A 20501-nucleotide genomic window follows, 5' to 3' on the forward strand; every position below is an offset into this window, starting at 1 on the left:
TACACTATGTGGGACGAAGTAAGAACCCTTCTCGCCTCCTGCTGAGTTGTTCGGTTCACTCAGGTAGATCTATTAAAAAAGTAAAATATTTTTTACGAATAATTTTTTATTATTCTCAGACTTCGAATATTATAAAATAAGAAAACTAAGCTTATTTTTTTTAAGTAGGAAACTATTTAAGCTCTAATAGTGTGGTCTTTTACATTAGAAAGAAGCTCATAACATATGAAGAAAAAGTGAAATCAAGTTGGGAAGTGGATTAGGTGAGGAGGAGAGCACCACTCGAGGGGTCATGTGAATATGGAAATTGGCCCCAAAAGTTAATGTGTCAAAGAAAGGTGGCCACCAAAGTTGGTAATAGCATTTAGCAAGTAGTTTTCTTTTATACTTTTTTAACTTCTCTCTTTTTAAGAAAATTTTCGAAATTCAAATTTAAAATTTTCCAATAACTACACGACCTTGACTGTTTATTTTACCAGTATGAATAAATATATTCTTTAAAGTTTTGTTTCATCTTTAATTAGGCACAGATTTCAAGAAAGAAATAATGAAGTTTTTAAAATTTGTGATTTAAAACAAAGTCATAAATATTTTTGCGACTATAAATAATCTCATTAAGAATAAAATAAGAAGGTTAACATTAAATTATTTGTAAATATAAAAGTATATACTCTGTATTTCTTTTGTAACAGTTTAAAAATGTTTTACAGTACACAAATTAAAACGGAAAGGAGTATTAAATTGTCTTAGTTTACCTCAGAATATATGCGCATCGAGAATTTTTCATATGGCCATCACGTGTTTATTTTATTTAGAAGACTACTTTATGAATTTTTATGTAATGATTTTTTGTTTTCTGTTATTACATCTACGAATGTCTCTTTTTTTGTTATACTATTTATTTAATCATGCTGCTAACTCAGTCAAGAATGAAGATTTTCATGTCCCATTTCGTTCATCATCTCTCTTTTTTGACACGCTAATTCATCATCTAAATTCATCTTTTACGCCAGACTAGAAAAATCAAATATTTCTTAGGAAAAAAAAAAGCCTATATTAATTCAAAAAAGGGAACTCTCGCAACAATACTGTGTAGGCTTAAAATATTTGTTGTAAATGGCTATTTTTTATTTCGCCACAACAGTTTAATATTTTTTGAGCAGCCTGAAAATTGTATGAGCAAATACGAGGTAAAATTAATAAATAGCCAGATTTACAAGTGGTAATTCAAAAATAGCCACATTTTTAAAAGTAATCGAAATTTAGCCACTTTTCATGGATAAAACTGAACGAAAACACTGTTCAAAATCCGAAAAATATTCCAGAATAATATACTAGAGTTCGAATTTTTTATATGTGAACTTCCAGCATAATATACTGGAGTTCCAGCATAATATGCTGGAAGTTCATACACAGGTGCTCCAATCTCCAGTATATTGTGCTGGAACTTTCCGTGTGCTAGAGTTCCAGCATAATATGCTGGAAGTTCATACACAGCTGCACCAATCTCCAGTATATTATGCTGGAACTTTTCATGTTGTAGCAAAATAGTTGCTATTTTTCAATGACTTTGTAAACGCTGGTTATTTTCAATTATCAGTCTGAAAACTGGTTAGCCCATACTATTTTCACGCAAATATGATACCTTAGTCCAACATTGGCCAAAAAAATAATTTCATAAGGGCTATATTTGCACGATTTCTTAAAATAGAGATAAAATCTAACGGTGACCTAAAAAAGGGACATTTCTGTAAATCAGGCATTATTTACCAGGCATAACTGAATCGAAGGCCTAAAATCGTTAGTAGAACAAGCCCATTTAAGTGACAGATTTGACGAGTCGGCCAAAAATAATTACATTTGTTGGCCAAATATATAAAAACTATATATGAAATATATATATATAGTATATATTAATATATATATAAGTATATGTTATCAGCTATTATATTTTGGTGCGGGTATACTATATAATTTTTGGGCAAATTACCCCCTATAACCCCTCAAAATTTTAATAGCCCATATTTTTTCCTATTGACATGAAATGTCCCTCCGGTCCAAACATATTATATCTAATAGCCCGAAATATCTATTTTGTATATTTTTTGTATAGTGACAGTTTATTTTGTATATTTTTTGTATAGTGACAGTTTATTTAGTATATATTTTGTATAGTGACAGTCTATTTTTTATATATTTTGTATAGTGATAGTCTATTTGTATATAAATTGTATGGTGACAGTCTATTTAGTATATTTTTTGTATAGTGACAATCTATTTTGTATAAATCTTGTATAGTAATAGTCTATTTAGTATATTTTTTGTATAATGACAATCTATTTTGTAAAGTGATAATCTATTGTATATAAATTGTATAGTGACAGTCTATTTTATATAATTTTTGTATAGTGACAGTCTATTTTCTATATATTTTGTAATATACCAATATTTAAATCTATTTTCACCAAAAGAAATACATAAATATCCATATAAATATATACTAATGGTGGGCCTGAAATTAAATTATTTAAAACTGTATACCAGATATTTGTTCTAAGCCAAACTACAATTGTTCCTTAATAATACACATAAAAGAAAGAGGTTACAAGGAAAAGGATTTCTAGGATCCTTTCTAGCGGCAGAAACTAAGAAGAATAAAATCTCCCTCATCAAGATCATACATGTTACTTTAGCAGGTGAATTTTGAACCATATTATCTTTGTTGCTTCCGAGCAAGCTTGCATGCCTTCCTCATAATCTTGGGCAGAAGCTTCTACAACTTTAGCAATAATCTTATCCACAAAAATAGCTTTAAATTAATCGGTAGTACAATTTAAATATTAAAAAAAAACTTAAAATCGTTAAAAATTAAGAACTTGATTGTTGGGGGGATTAACAGTGGAGATAACGTAGCCACTAGCTTTCCAGGTGTCATTGACAAAACAACCTGGATTTTTAGGGCCAATTCCGATCTCCTTCAGAAACTCGTACTCTCTTTTTGCGAAACTCATGATTTCTTCAATTTCACAAAAAAAAAAAAAAAAAGTACAATCGAAACTTTCCAACAGACACGATAATCCGATAGAAGAAATTGCATAGTGCAAGAAGGAGAATCAATAAATGAATGCTAGAGAAGTGGCGATCCATCACCAAAATTTGGACTTTGGCGACTAGCTAGGGAGGGAGGGCGGCACAGATATGCTAGTTAATATAATTTATTTATTTTTGGCTACAAGTTGTAATATGCAGTTGTGGGCTAGACGATTGTTTATAGTTTTTGCCGAGCGACTAACTTTGTCAAAATCCATTTATCTTCCGATTTCAACCGACCCAATTCAAGTTTCCACTAGATTCATTTTGGAGGCCATAACAGAAATTGTCATGGAATTCATGGACGGTAATTTGATAAGGTCTTGGTAATAAATGAGCAAATTGCATATGTACTCCTCATGTATTATCATCCGCTCTTTGATTTTTGTAAGAAAAAATCCAAGGGAAATGCTTTTCAGTAGAAGGGAGAAAATGATTTATTTCGCTTATGTAGAGAAGATATATTTTTTTTCATAATTATCTCAACTCTAGCTTCATATCGTCTCTAAAACCAACTAGTACTAACCGATTTACTAATTTGGTACCACAGACAACATTTTCCGAAATATATTCCAACTTCTCTGGAGAATATTTTACTAATGTTTGGTTGGATGGTGAAAATACTTTTCAGAAAAGATTGTTAAAGATTGATTATAATGTTAGAAAATCAGATAGTGTTTGGATGAAGTTCTTGACCACTAAAAATTAAATCCCTACCTCGTAGTTCGAGCTCACATGCTAGGCTTCCTCTTTGCAGCTATGGACTACCAACGCGGCGAACCTAGAGCATTAAATACGGGTTCTCAGAAACTCAATAACTCTTGCGTAAATCTTGTATTTATATTAAAATAAATTATTAAATATTTATATATATCTAACTGTGAACTCAATTATTATTGCATATTAATTTGAATTTACGATAAGAACCCATAAACCTCAAATATTGAATCTGTCTCTGACTATCTCCAAGAGAGGAACCAACTAAGATTTCAAGGAAATATGACATCAAGCTCTTAGAAGATAAAGAATATTGTACTGGAGTTGCACCTACGAGGGAAAAATGAATCCAAATATACAAGGAGTTAGAAAGATTGAGCAACTACCCTACTTAGTTGTAGAGATAGTAAGTAGAGGAGATGCAGTGGATAAAAAGTGTTTGTTAATTTTGTTATTGGACTAGCTCTAAAGTCCAACTGAGCTAGCGGACCGTATATGGTATATACTATACTTGGTTAAATGAAAATTTTGACTGTTTAACAAAACAAAAACAAAAAAAATCAATACTCCTAAGAAAGTCTAAAGATTGGATGGAAATAACTTGAAATAGTGATATGAATCCAAGTGAGAAAGTCATTTTTCTCCCTGGGTGAAAAAAGAATTCTCGTTACCAAACACCAAAAAATGACTAACTTTCTTGAAAAATATTATTTTTCGTCATTCCAAACCTAGAAAATGACTTATATTTTCGATAGCATCTTTCTTGAAGACTATTTTCGAAATACCAAAAACAAATATACAATTATATTTTGTTCAAGTTTAGTCTCTCTATCCTTAGTGATTGATGGGAGGTAATTTTACCCGTAGGGTTCTAGAATTATATTTTTAATTTTAGCCAATTAGCTATGATGAAAAAGTAATTATGGGTCAGTTCCAATTGGGTGGTGCGGGTCATTAGTTGGGTATTAATTAGATATTCATGTGAACCAATTATAAGATGACACGTTTCAAATTTAAGTCTCATCTAGTCAATCGTTTGTCATAGGGTATTTTTAAGCCAGAAAATAAATGCATGTATTTACGAACCAAAAAGTGGGTATGAAAGATAATTTTAAATTATTTACCAAACGATATGGATATTTTGGCCCTTTTTCATTCTATTAATTATATATCTAGTGTCTCGTCTATATGCAACTAGTTAAACTGTCTGCGCTTCGCGCCGGCATAAATAACATCATCATTAATTGTCAAAAGGATATTTTTGATATTTTTTAGAAAGGAAGGAAGAAAAATTCATGCAACCCGACCTATACTTTACTAATTTGATTTTTTCTTTTCTTGTTCACTCAGAGTTATTAATTTGACTTCAATATACATTACATCCACGTTTAGGAATAATTAAAAAAATAAGTAAAAGATACATTTTTTTCTTGTTTGGTTTCCCACCCGGTGTCTGGTACCCATATTGGGGCCTGACTAAATTCGGATTCGCGCCGGAAAATCTCATATTAAGGGATAAAATGCTTCCTAATAAATATGACTTTATACCCAGGGACTCGAACCCAAGACCTCAGAATGTAGAAAAGATAAACCTTCTATGCAACTTAGAGTCAGATTTACTCACACTTACCGCACAACCACCGCCCAAAATAACTATATTTTTCATACTGATAAAATGCCTAATTGTACTTTTTGAAATTATTGGAAGCTGATCTTGATCGACCCGAACTATTCAGTTTGACTATCAATTTTATTTTCGAGGGGTAATAAATTCTCTAAAACTTCAAAAAAATAAATAATACTAATATAGATGTCGGTCTTAGGTCCGTCAAGAGTTGAACTGCAAAAAAAAAAAAAAAAAAAATTTGTTAGCCATAACAATGAAGAAATTAATCAATAACAGAGATCGGAGGGCAAAATGAGAATGCAACATTTTAAGTGAAGAGAAACTAAATAGAAAAAAGCGTAAAAGCACTCAACCAAATTAAATTCTATATATCTTTTTTTTATTGTAATATTGCTATTTGTATTTTCTTTCCAGATATAATCATGCGGAAAGTACACTATACAAAATTCAAATTTACGGAAGAACCAAAAAATTGAAGAACAAATACTGCTCTATCCCCAAAATAAAGGCACTACTTCTATTAGAGGAAATAAAAAATAATTTTCTTTTCATGTTTTTTTTCAATTTTTTTTTACATATAACTCATAAGTTATACTGGATTTTTGCTAATATTTTGGCAATTAAATTTGTTGCTTGTACTCATATATAAGAGGCGTTCTTTTTGGAAAGAAAAAGAGTAAGATACGAGAAAAGAAGCAGCTCTTACCTTGAATATATATTGAGAAATTGAGAGACACGTTTATCCCAAAAATTGAATAACAATTGAATTTATACACAGTTTTAAGGATATGTGATTTAATTTGATACAAAGTGAGAAATCAGATTTAATATGAAAAAATAAGTGTCACACCCCTTTTATACCCCCAAAAGATATACTCCGTATGTGTTATGGATTGTTGTGGGTTAAAGAATTTTTCCAATTAAAGTGACAAATTTGAATAGGGATTATTTTATTTACAGAGTCGCCACTTGGAATTGATTTTTTGGGTATTCCAAGTCACCTTTTATTTGAATCCCTAGTCAAAGAAAAGTTTGACTCTATTATTATTGGTCTGCGAAAATAAAATCCTGGTAAGGAAATCTGTTGACCGGGGAGAAGGTGTAAGGCATTCTCCGAGTCCCGTGGTTCTAGTACGGTCGTTTTTTTTTAACTACAACTTGACTTGAATTAATTTTAGATAAACTGTAATTTATTGGTTTTCATATTTTATCTGTCCGTTTTTATATTAAAATATGGAATTATCTTTGAAACGAATCATGTGTGTGAATCCTTTTTGTTTATTGTGCCAAAATCATGTCACGTGTATGTGCACGCAATTAATAGCATTTTTATTATATTTAAGGTTGTTTCGTCCAAAGTTGCGCGAACGAATACCTTGATTTTAGTTTTGAAAATCGTAATTATGTCACGCGAACATATACATAATCACGATGATTCAATTAATTATGAGTACGCCTAAAGCATTCTAGCGCATTCATGATTTGTTTCTTTCCTAAGTTTGAGATTATTGTGAAGGTCATGAATTATGGAATTACTTGTGGAAGAACTGTATGATTTTAAATATTTGAATAAATAAACCATCATATACCAATACCCTACAACCCAACAATTGAAGCCCAAACTCATTAGGGTCCAAATCTTCCCAACTTTAAAGCAAGTTTGAATACCTTATTTTCAGAAACATGATTAAGTATATAGCATTTAAGGACTAATTTACATTATTATTTATAAAGTTTAAAGGCAAATAAATAAAACCACATGAAATAAGATTAAAAGAATAGAGGAAAGAATAAACCTTAAATGCAAAATTTTCAATTAAATGAGTTTCCAAGAACATGTACAGTAACTCAGACGAACGTCGAACAAGCATAAGCGAAGAAAAATATCAAAGCAAGTGAACGGAGCTCCAACGGAATCCTCGACCTAGACTATTGACTGCACTTTTTGGCGTGTAAAAAGGGATATTATGAAGTATTTTTGTTGGATTTTGGTTGATGAATAGCTATTCCCCACTTATTTTTATTTTTTTTTTTAATTTCTCACTTTTTTTACTCTTTTTTTTTTAAATTTCTACCTACTTTTACTTTTTTTTTTAAATCAGATATCTTTACTTTTATTTTTTTAATTCCAAATTCTTTTACTTTTTATTTTTAAAATTTTCACATTCTTTTACTTTTACTTTTTTTTTTCCTTACTTTTAATTTTCCTATTATTTTATTCCCATCCGAAAATTATGTTTTTTAATTTTTTTCGGTTTTTGTTTAAATTTATTTTATTTTAAAATAAAGATAAAAAATAAAAATAATACTAATAGTAATAATTTGACCTTTTAAATTATTGATAATTCTTACCTTATATAAAAAATATATAACAAAGCTAATATATATATATATATATATATATATATATATATTAAATTTTTAAAAATATTTACATAGTATAAGGTGATAAAAATTCAAATATAGTCAAAAATTAGGTACTCACAACTGCCCATCTTTGCTTAGAAACATGAAGAGTTTTCTGACAAAGACTAGGTGAGTCATGTGACTAATATTTGACCAAATCGTTATTCAAAAGGAAAAGAAATAAAAGATAGGGTACAACCGAGTCCTGGTTTTGGACAGCCTACATATCCTGGGTTATAGGGGAATCAGGTCACGTGTAGTTCAAGGAGAATGGTGGAATGATGAGTTTAGGAGTCGAGTGAGATTCCGTCGAGGCTCCGGTCCGCGGTCCTGCTCTTATAAAAAACAAACTAAACAAGCTTATCAGTTATGAGTTACACGATTCCTATCTATGAGTCTTTTGAAACTTGATCTTGAGTCTTGACTGGTTCTTCATGCAGACTGTGATCTAAACCTTGTTGCTCGCTAGCTTTAGGTGCCAGTTCATTGTTCTATAGCTTCTTTTAATCAAAACGGGACTCCAATGCTCGTGGCTTCAGTCGTGTCTTGAGCATTCCACATCTTTTCAACTCCTTTTGCATTTTGGATTTACCTATTTTTTCTTTTCTTTTATTCTAAAGTGAGATTTCTTCTTTTGGTCATCTCGAATCTTGTGCCTCGAGGTAAAACCTACTTATACACCAAAACAAACAAACGAACAAAATTTTTCTACTCCAGTTTGTACTAGGAAAACTTTGTGAGTTATTGTAACAAAATTATAAATTACTTCTTTATTGAAAGCAATAAAAGGTCGGGAATGGTGTACCCCGAAGAGAAAAAGAAAAAAAAGATTAGGGAATGGAGACCCTATGTCTAAAATGAAAGAAACTAGGGAGTGGAGACCCTATGTTAGAAAAGCAACTAGGGATTGGTGTACCCTGATACTGGTAAAAAAATTTAACCAGGGGTTGGTACCCTATATTACGGAAAAAGAATGTAATCAGGGGTTGGTAGCATGTATTACTAAAAAGAATATAATCATGGGATGACATCTTGTATTACTGAAAGAAAATGTAACCAGGGGAAGACACCCTGTATTACAGAAAAGAAATGTAACCAGGGGTTGGTGCCCTGTATTACTGAAATAAAAATGAATTCCATGGGCGAAAAGGTTCTACCGGGGTTAAACTGCGAAAAGAGAGCCTGGGCGAAGAGTAATTCTACCCGGAATATGAGCTGGATCCCTCTAGGCGAAAATTTTCTACTTGGGTTAAGCTACGTAAAACAACCTGAGCGAAGAGTACTTCTACCCGGAACTATGAGCTGGATCCCCCTCGGCGAAAAGGTTCTACCTAGGTTAAGCTACGAAAAACAGCCTGGAAAAAGAGTACTTCTACCCGGAACTATAAGTTGGATCCCCCTAGGCGAAAAGGTTCTACCTGGGTTAAGCTACGAAAAACAAGCCTGGCCGAAGAGTACTTCTACCTGAAAACTATGAGTTGGATCCCCCTAGGCGAAAAGTTTCTACCTGGGTTAAGCTATGAAAAACAGCCTGGGCGAAGAGTACTTCTACCCAGAACAATGAGTTGGATCCCCCTAGGTGAAAATGTTCTACCTGGGTTAAGCTACGAAAAACAAGCCTAGGCGAAGAGTACTTCTATCCAGAACTATGAGCTGGATCCCCCTAGAAAAAAAGGTTCTACCTGGGTTAAGCTACGAAAAATAAGCCTGGGCGAAGAGTACTTCTACCCGAAAACTATGGGCTGGATCCCCCTAGGAGAAAAGGTTCTACCTAGGTTAAGCTATGAAAAACAGCCTAGGAGAAGAGTACTTCTACCTGGAACTATGAGCTAGATCACCCTAGGCGAAAAGGTTCTACCTGGGTTAAGCTACGTAAAATATCCTGGGTGAAGAGTACTTCTACCCGGAACTTTAAGCTGGATCCCCGTAGGCGAAAAAGTTCTACATGGGTTAAGCTGCATAAAACAACTTGAGCGAAGAGTACTTCTACCCGAAAACTATGAGCTGGATCCCCCTAGGCGAAAAGGTTCTACCTGGGTTAAGCTACGAAAAACAGCTTGGGCGAAGAGTACTTCTACCCGGAAACTATGAGTTGGATCCCCCTAGGCAAAAAGGTTCTACCTGGGTTAAGCTATAAAAAATAGCCTGGGCGAAGAGTACTTCTACCCGGAAACTATGAGCTGGATCCCCCTAGGCGAAAAGGTTCTACTTGGGTTAAGATACACAAAATAACCTGAACGAATAGTACTTCTACCCGGAACTATGAGCTGGATCTCCTAGGCGAAAAGGTTCTATCTAGGTTAAGTTACGAGAATGAGAGGTATGAGCAGTAGTGATGCATGCTAAAAATAAAGGAAAGTGGAGATTTTGAGTAAACTTACCTTTGGTGACATTAGTCCTTTAGGAATCGCCATTCTGCACTGCTTTGTTCCTGCTTCAAAATAAAGAAAAATTATGAGTTTTAAAAGTATTGGTTCAGTTTGTGGCCTTGATGTATTTGGCAACTTGGCTTTGTGTCCATCTTCTTTTGATGATGATTTCAACCTGCCACTAGATGTTTCGTGAATACCACTTGCATTTATGGCCCCGGAGAGCCTTTGACTTTTTAAACTTTTACATGACGGTTGGTCGCATGGGACTTAACCTTTTCAACTTTATTTTGCCTTTGTGGCATTTCACTTTCGACTTCTTTCCTCCAAAACTTTTAATTTCAGAGCATTGGGGAACCTTTGGCTTTTCAAACTTTGCCAAAACGGTTAGCCACTTGGTACTTAACCTATTCAACTTCATTTTGCCTTGTAGGCACTTTCAATTTGATTTCCTCCTTACAAGAGTTTTTGATTTCTAAGCATCGGCCGCCATGGCCAGTCGGGGTCGACTTGATGCCCCAGCCAAGTCTCGGTGCCTTTTTTGTATATTAGCTTGTATCAATGAGAGCCTTGTAAATCATTCTTGCCATCCCTTCTTTGCCTTAGTTTTTGGAACAAAGTTAGACCTAAATGGATTCAAAGTATAACAAATAATGGAATGGACAATGAATATAGACAAGAGGTATCCCTTTCGGGGAAAGGAAAGGACTTATCTGAAGTACATGCGGACTTCAATGAACATGACATACCTTTTGGACTGGATACCTGATCTGTGTAAATCGTCCGACCCTTAGAAATTCATCACAACTTTTGCCTCGAAATCGAGAAACCTTGCCTAGGATTGTGTCGATGCCAATGGTAGTGAGGATCCTCTTTTCGATCAGTGGCGCCCTTTGTGGGTTTTCACCAGTTGACCTCTCTCTCCTCACCATCGCCTTATAGTGCTCTTTGCGAGTTTTCACTAAAAAGACTCTCTCATTTTAATTTCTATGCTTACCATCACCTTACGGTGCCCATGAGGGTTTTTACCAAAAAGACTCTCTCATTTTATTTCTCTCATTTTGGTTGCACCAGATCCAAGTGACTGTATCATTCAATTTTAAACATTCTCGTTGATTGATCGGAAAGACTTGAAAAAGATTATGGTAAAAAGGATTTGGATTGAATTACAACTTTGGAACCTTTAAGGCGAAACCATCGCCGAACCATTGTAACATCTGCCCTAGTTTCAGTTTTTTTTTTTTTTTTTGGAAATGTGGATTTTTATTTTGCTGTGCCTAAACCCCAGAGAGAGGCTGCCTACGTATCCTTTCGGAATCAAGTCGAACGTAGTTCAAGGTAACTATTTTTTTTTGTTTTTATTTTGTTTTTCTTCTGTTTTGTCTTGTTTTCTCTCCTTTTTTTTTCTTTTTTTTTTTTACATTTTCATTCATTTTCTTTTTCAATAATAACTTCCAAGTTCCAAAGAGGGTAATCAAAGAAAAGAGAATCGGCTCAAAAGGGTTAGCAAAGGGTTGATAATGTTTGGATAGCGAGAATGAAAGCCTTCGTCATCCCAATTAGAGAACATTAATGCTACATAGAGGATCAAGCATAGTATCTTTTGACTGTACTTGCATTGACAGTTGTTTCAGGGATATTTCCTTCGATGTTTCCCATGTACAACGCTCTCTTTTGGTAGTACTCTTGTTACAATGTATGGACCTTTTCAATCTGGAGCCAATTTCCCTTAGTTGTTCCGATTCTTTGATTTATTTCCTTAAACTTATCTTCATTGCATTCTGACTCTTGAATCGTTATTTCAAAGTCTGACAACATTTTAGGATCTGGGCATGAAGTCCGCAAGCATGTCATGTCATGTCATTAAAATCTGTATTAACAGAACTGAAAAGAGAATAAGAAAAGAGACATTCATGGACAACGAAATATTAATTTTATTTTTTTTTGAATTTTAAAAATAGAAGGGTTTACATTGGAAAGTAAGACAATAAAGTAAAATATCTGGATCACACCCTGAGATAATCCGAACACAGAAAGGATAGCAAGATTGGCTACCGAGACTCCCGTCTGATGGGGGACTTTCAGGCTTGGCGACCGTTTTTTTGGCTTTTCTTCTGTCTCGGCAATGGCTGTAATGACCTTCAGTGCCGGATCAAATCCATCATCTTCACATATCATTTCGACTACTGGCCTATTGGTGTGAGTAGGAAGAAGATTGTTCATCATATTAGGGGCCTCTTCATCTTTAAGCATTATTGTCTTGACCTCGATGAGGTCTTCCACCGCTCTCTTAAGAGTCCAACAATCTTCCGTTTCATGTCCCACTGCTCCAGAGTAGTATTCACATCTATCATTAGCCCGGTGCGAGGGGGACTCAGAGTTTGCCCGGTTCGGGGCTACTGACTGCAGTAGACCTATCCTGACTAGCTTTTGGAACAAACTCAAGTATGATTCACCAACATAGGTGAACTGATTCCTTATGGGGAGGCTTTTTTATATATATATATTTTATTTTTATTTTTCATATCTTGATTTCTTTTTCTTTCTCTTTTTGTTGTTTTTCACTCTTTGTTTTTCTCTATTATTTTTCTTTTGTCACTTTTTTCTTTCTTTTTCACTTAAATTTTTTTTTCCTTTTTTTTTCGATTTATTTTTTTTACTCAATTTGTTTATGGATATGATCGAATCCGATGAGGATTGCCTACGTATCATGACGCTGCATGAATCAGATCATTACGTAGTTTAGGGAAGATCAAGAATAGACTAACCCATTTTTTTTATATAAAGACTTTTAAATATTATTATTTTTGAGTTTTGTTTTATTATAGAATTTTTGAATTTTTTTAAAGAAGGAATTCTAAAGAAGAAAGAAAATAATTTGGATTTTGATTTGAATGTTTTTTTGTTTTTATTTTTTAGAATTAAAGACTTTAGAAAAGAAGGAAAATATTTTTTTTGGATTTTCTAAGGAAAGAATTCTAAGAAGGAATTAAGGAAAGGGAAAATATTTTTGATTTTTTTAAAAAAAATTAGGGTCGGAACCGATGAGGTTTGCCAACGTATCTCACATCCGGTCAGAATTAGATCCGCGTAGTTCGGTAGGTTTTGACACAACAAGGAAACCATAATATTTTGACTCATTTTGAAATGACTTTTCTTTTTCTCATTTTTTTTTCAAAACTTCAGCAGAGTTTCTAGATTTTTCAAATACCGAAATTTTTGGAAACCGGATGAATTTTCTCTCTCCTACTTCTCACTTCTGCTTTTTCTTAATTTTTTGTATTTATTCGAGCAGCCGGTCAATATGCAAATCAGATCAAACAAAATACACAAATAACACGTAGGATGCATCATGATGGTCTTTTATTTTTGGGTACACCTGTCTTATACGTGCCCAACCCCTGTGTTGAGTCCCCAAAGTCAAATACACGTGATGAAACTAGGGATCCGGCATGAGGCTATATTATTCTAGGTTTAAAATTCGGGGGGTGGGTGTTTTAGATCTGGCTTACCCAAGCAGACAGCTCGAGCCAAGGTGGGGGCAACGTACCGGGAGTACGAAAGTCTACCCAGCCTAGTTACTGATCCATCCTCGTTCTATTTGGTATGACCTCTAACAGAATAGTGGGCCACGCGCACGTGTGCACCATAAATTCAGAAGACTCAGAAGGGAGGCGTAAGAAGGCGGTTTATATAGTTCAAATAATATCAAAGCGGTAAATGTGCAAAAATTTGCACATTAGGCCCATAAACACAGTAATATCAACAATCAAGAAAGCCAAGTATAGATCACATTACAAGCTCGAATTCTGAACTCTGAACCAGAAGTTCTGAGTTATTTTCTCCAGCAGAGTCGCCAGAGCTGTCACATCCCTTTTATACCCCCCCTCCCCCCCAAAAGATATATGTGTTATGGATTATTGTGGGTTAAAGAGTTTTTCCAATTAAAGTGACAAATTTGAATAGTAATTATTTTATTTACAGATTCGCCACTTGGAATTGATTTTTTGGGGGTTCCAAGTCACCTTTTATTTGAATCCCTAGTCAAAGGAAAGTTTGACTCTATTATTATTGGTCTGCGAAAACAAAGTCCGGGTAAGAAATTCTATTGATCGGGGAGAAGGTGTAAGTCATTCTCCGAGTTCCGTGGTTCTAGCACGGTCGCTTTTTTGACTACAACTTGGCTTGAATTAATTTTAGATAAACTATAATTTGTTGGTTTCCATATTTTATTTATCCGCTTTTATATTAAAATATGGAATTATCTTTGAAACGAATCACGTGTGTGAATCCTTTTTGTTTATTGTGCCAAAATCATGTCATGTGTATGTGCACGCAATTAATAGCATTTTTATTATATTTAAGGTTGTTTCGTTCAAAGTTGCGCGAACGAATACCTTGATTTTAGTTTTGGAAATCGTAATTATGTCACGCAAATGTATACATAATCACGATGATTTAATTAATTATGAGTACGCCTAAAGCATTCTAGCGCATTCATGATTTGTTTCTTTCCTAAGTTTGAGATTATTGTGAAGGTCATGAATTATGAAATTACTTGTGGAAGAAGTGTATGATTTTAAATATTTGAATAAATAAACCATCATATACCAATACCCTACAACCCAACAATTGAAGCCCAAACTCATTAGGGTCCAAATCTTCCCAACTTTAAAGCAAGTTTGAATACTTTATTTTCAGAAACATGATTAAGTATATAGCATTTAAGGACTAATTTACATTATTATTTATAAAGTTTAAAGGCAAATAAATAAAATCACATGAAATAAGATTAAAAGAATAGAGGAAAGAATAAACTTTAAATGTAAAATTTTCAATTAAATGAGTTTCCAAGAACATGTACAGTAACTCAGACGACCGTCGAACAAGCATAAGCGAAGAAAAATATCAAAGCAAGTGAACGGAGCTCCAACGGAATCCTCGACCTCGACTATTGACTTCACTTTTTGGCGTGTAAAAAGGGATGTTAAGAAGTATTTTTGTTGGATTTTGGTTGATAAATAGCTAGAGTTTTCGAAAAGAAGAGATGAAGAAAGAATGACATGAGTAGAAATTTCCTTAGCATAGAAGAAGAAAACAAAATTCTCTCAATTCCCTCCTCTCTCTTTTTTTTTTCCTCCTCCTTCTCCCTCCCCACATTTCTCTTCTATTTATAGAAAAAAAATCGGATTTTTTTCAGATTTGTTTTTATTATTTTATTATTTTTAATTAAAAAAAATTCCCACTTCCCATTATTCTTTTTAAAAAAAATATATAATTCCCCACTTTCCTTTACTTTTATTTTTTAATTTCCTATTTTTTACTTTTATAATATTTAAATTTCCACTTTTTTTTACTTTTCTTATTTTATTCTCCACTTATTTTACTTTTTATTTTTTAATTTTCCACTTATTTTACTTTTTTTTTTTAATTTCTAATTACTTTTACTTTTTTTAAAAAACAATTTCAGCTACCTTTACTTTTATTTTTAATTCCAAATTCTTTTATTTTTAATTTTTTAAATTTTCACATTCTTTTACTTTTACTTTTTTATTCCTTACTTTTAATTTTCCTATTATTTTACTCCATTCGAAAATTATTGTTTTTAATTTTTTCGGTTTTTGTTTAAATTTATTTTATTTAAAAATAAAGATAAAAAATAAAAATAATACTAATAGTAATAATTTGACCTTTTAAATTATTTATAATTCTTACCCTATATAAAAAATATAACAAAGCTAAAAATAAAATATATATTAAATTTTTAAAAATATTTACATAGTATAAGGTCATAAAAATTCAAATATAGTCAAAAATTAGGTGCTCACAATAAGTAAAAAAAATAAATACAAACCATGCAGATTGAACAACTTAAGCCTCCCAAGGTTAATTTCCTTCGAATTTAGATGTGATATTATTGAAGCGAGAATAATATGAACAAAGCTGAAAAAATAGTATCTTGTTCTCTTAAGTATGTTACAATATGTCCAATAAATTACTCCATCCCCTTTATATATATAGGGAGATTAAACCTTTAAGACATTATTTTATAGGACATTATGTAGACCGTTGGCTCCCCTTTTGACTTAATCCCGTAATTTCCGTCATAATGATTGGTCAATGCGAAAATCATGGATACTTGTCGTGTGAGTTGGCAAAACTTTTCTTCGAGGTCGTTAATCAGAAGCGGGGTCGGTCGTGCCCCCGATAAACTCGAGGACAAATCTGATGAATTTGTTCGAACTTCGATCCTCGATATCGAGCTCAGTTACATCTGTAACTTCGATCTCTTACGTAGGTGCCGAGCCTTGACCTATTGTTCCAAATGCCCCAATCAAACATAGAGCTCGGTTCTACCCATATATAATACCAGAGTTTGATGTATGTAAATCGTAATTTATCTATCATCACTTCATAAAGAGGAACGAATGGAAGTAGAAGCACATTATCGAAAAGTTGTGGAAAGTGATTAAAAGGTTTTTGAATGGTGATGGAACCGGTGAACTACATTTCAGACGGGCTTTTCATATTTCCATTATTAGTTATTTGACTAAAACTGGAGCCTTTTGTTGACCGAGAAGAATTGAACCCTTATATAGTTGCTGTTAACCGGGAGGATTGACATCTATTGCGGGACATGAAACATTCGGGACATGAAAAGCTATAATCTATTATGATATTACGCTTAATTTTAACATTTGAACATTGCATTCACCTTTGTCATCTGAAAGGTTAAGTCTTTAGTCGGGCTTATTATGTCCTTTAATTTCATTCGTTAATCTTATTTTCGTTCTTATTTATTTATTATTTTTGGGTCAAATCGATTTACTTGTCTATAAACCACGTTATAAATTTAACTATACCATTTTACGAGTAAATAGTAGTCTTATCACTAACACTTTAGCTTCTATCTATTAAAATTATACAAGGATAAAGGATCATACCATGTGGTAGCAAAATTCTTGCAGCTATATATAGGGCATGGAGGGAGACAAAGTTGTATCTACTTTATTCCTTTTGGGTCACATTTGAACATGGTTGGCTGCATAAAAAGAAATAGTCTTGACTTAAAATTTAGCTATATATATATATATATATATATATATATATATATATATATATATATATATATATATATATATATATATATATATATATATGCAAAAAACAAACATCAAACTAAATGTGGGTTAATAGTAATAGAACTAATATGATCACAAAATAATCTCATGCTATTCAAAACTTGCACAACTCTGATAGAAACAAGAGCGACGAGAGTTGAGATCTCCCCAAACTGCTGTGGTCCTCTTAGCTGACTTAGAGAATTTAATTGCAAACTAAGATATGAGTCATTATCCGTAGTTTGTTTTTTTTCCACCCAGTGTTCGATATTCACTTTAGGGTCCCGATTAATTCAGATTCGCTTTGCATAAGACTCATTAAAGAGAGAAGCTCCTTTTACAAAAAAAAAATTATTTCTAGGACTCAAATTCAAGACATCTTGTTAGAGGAAGAAAAAGTCCACCACTTTTATTGTGAGTTATTAGTTTGAAGAATTAACCCAAATAGCCGACCACCTAATTTAATTGACATAATAAAGCTAAGATAATTAAATCAACCAAACATAGATCCAAAATCAGTTATTCATTGAGGTTCATTTGAGTTTATCTTCCTCCTACGAAACATAGCTTCTTTACGTATCCTCAAAATTCGAACAAATTATACAAATCCAAAATGGAGCCTTCTCGTACTATATGGCTATGCATAAGCGTACATTCAATTGTTAGTGCATGGTTAATTTTATAATAATAAACATATATTTATTCTTCTAAATTGCTCCTAGGAATTAGGATATAATGAATGCAAACAATCCGATTATGTTATGCACCAGAATATTTGAGTAAATACTTACTCGTAATTAGTGTTTAATCTAATCAAACAGTTTAACTTAGCAATTAAAAGTTGAAAAGAAAACACATTATTTATTCATGATTTAATTGTAAATATGTATATGAAAACATCTATCTTGTATATATTGGATTGATTTAATCAACGGATATGTATAAGGAATATTTATTTGCAAAGGAAAAATCGAAACCGCTGGAATATTTTACTGTGGAATATGATATAATGTTAAGGAAGAAATGAGGCCAAGAATCTAAAATACAAGAAACAAACCAACTGAACTATTAAGTGCCACTTAATAAAAGCCACTATTTATTGAAGAAAATAAAAAACTTTTCAACTCAAATTACACATTGAAAACAATATGATATGCTGAATAAAAACTGGAATTTCTTTTTCCAATCTCAACAATAAACAACTTCGACTGGTAAATAAGACACTTAACAATACTTGAGCACAACCCACAAATTTCATCTCAATGGTAAGCCCCACCCAAAAAAAACAAATAAAAGAAAAAGGTAAATATGAAAAATAGAAATCCCTCCAAGAAAATACAAACAATGAGATAAACTTTGAATTTTAACTTTTTCCGAATCGTGAGTGAGCACAGAATACTTTGTGCACTGCACTGTCCTTTATTTCAATTAATTAGGACATTGGAAGCCAGAAGGGACATTTTTGGAGCAAACATTAAGAAGCAAACTCAATGAGATAGGTACATTAAGATTAATGCCTAAAACATTAGCCTTAATAGCAGTACAAAGACAAAGAGCAGCTTCAACATCAGCAAGTCCTGAAATAAGACTACAACAAGGTTTCACAGGTGGTGAACCAACAACAACATTAACCAATCCAAGAACATTAGCACAAACACCTAATTTTAGTGTATCAATTGGGCAAGTTTCCTTTTTTGGAACATATGGAGTTGGAGGACAAGAAGGCTTTGGTTTTGGGGGTGGTTTTGGTTTAGGACAAGTTCCACAACCAGAAACAAATGTGAAGAAAATTAGGTTAAAGGTAAGGAAAAGAGCAAGAGTAGAGAAAACCTTGTTGGAAGCCATTTTTTTAATTAAAAAAAAATTGATTTTAAGAAGTAGTTTTCTTGGTGAAGTGATGAGTACAAGGTAGTGAATGCATGGAGGTATTTATAGTGTTGAAATAGTAGATTTATACCATAGTTTATTCAGCAATTTTTTTTCCAGTCTCAGTCCTTGCACTGCTGGCGTTTTTGATTTTGGTTTTTTTTCATTAGTTTAATCGTTAGGTATTTAAAATTCACTAATTCAATTAATTGGATTTGCGCTTGGTAAGGACACTAAGGAAGGTAAATTGCTCCCTATCAAAAGGTTAGTTCTCTATTCTTAGAGTTCAAATTCGAAATCTATAAAATATAGAGATTCTAATCATCCTACCACACACCTCTCAGCGGTGATATATGTATCTATGTATGTTATCTATGTATGTATTACAAATGTATAAATATTTAAAAATTACTAAAATTTTAATAAATTTTAAATTTTAAAATCATATTTTTAAAAGTGCAAGTAGATTGAATAGTTAAAACCTTAAACGTTCAATGTATTAAGTTTAAATCCCGCAATTGTTTTCCGAGGGTTCGAAAGATAATGCATCAAATTAAGTTACTGAGATTATTATGATCATCTTTTACAATTTTACTAATTCCGCTAGCAACAAGGCTAATTATTTTAATTGTTTTTACCAGTGGATCAATTTCAAGTGTTTTAAGAGTGAAGAGAAAGACCAAAATCAAAACTAAACAATTACTGAGTAATTAAAAGGGGCAAAAATGGAGTGATACGAACAATGAAAATTATAGCCGTCCCAACTTGTTTGAGATTGAGACACTATAATTATTATACTGAAAAATTAATCAAAGGTAGAATTCTTTCTACTTTTTTGGTTCAGTAACCACATTAGTGGAGTTCGACTACGTCCGAATTCGTATCAGAAAATCCAATATTGAGGATAAAACTTCCTAACATAAGCAACTCCATATTCGGAGCTCGAACCCGATCGAGATATCTGGATCACTTTGGTGCTAACATGCATATATATACACAAGATGGAGAAATTTTAAGCACCCATGTGCCATTATGTAATGATCTTTGACTCTATGCAAAAAACACAGCCAAGAATTTGGAGGTTTGTGTTAAAGCTAAGAATACACAAGTTGGGTTCTGAATTTCTTGGTCTGTTAATAATCAGATTCAAGAACAGTGGTGCCTTTTTTTTCTCCAGCTAATTAATTATATAATACATAGAATTCTAGAAAACTAGTGGGCTATTTATATAGTACACAAAAAATTGTTCGTTGTCTACCTTATATTGGTAATTGAGGGTCCTCCTTTGCAAGAAAATATCTTTTT

General features: G+C 32.6%; 1 protein-coding gene across 1 annotated transcript; it reads right to left on the reverse strand.

Moving 5' to 3' along the window:
• Positions 1-18403: 18403 nt before the first annotated feature.
• Positions 18404-19250, reverse strand: LOC104105501 (14 kDa proline-rich protein DC2.15-like). Its single transcript, XM_009613821.4, has one exon. The coding sequence runs from the start codon at positions 19173-19175 to the stop codon at positions 18759-18761; it is 417 nt and encodes a 138-aa protein (XP_009612116.1). The 5' UTR covers positions 19176-19250; the 3' UTR covers positions 18404-18758.
• Between the last annotated feature and the right edge of the window lie 1251 nt (positions 19251-20501).

This window comes from Nicotiana tomentosiformis, chromosome 12, assembly GCF_000390325.3.
Source record: "Nicotiana tomentosiformis chromosome 12, ASM39032v3, whole genome shotgun sequence".
Taxonomy (NCBI): domain Eukaryota; kingdom Viridiplantae; phylum Streptophyta; class Magnoliopsida; order Solanales; family Solanaceae; genus Nicotiana; species Nicotiana tomentosiformis.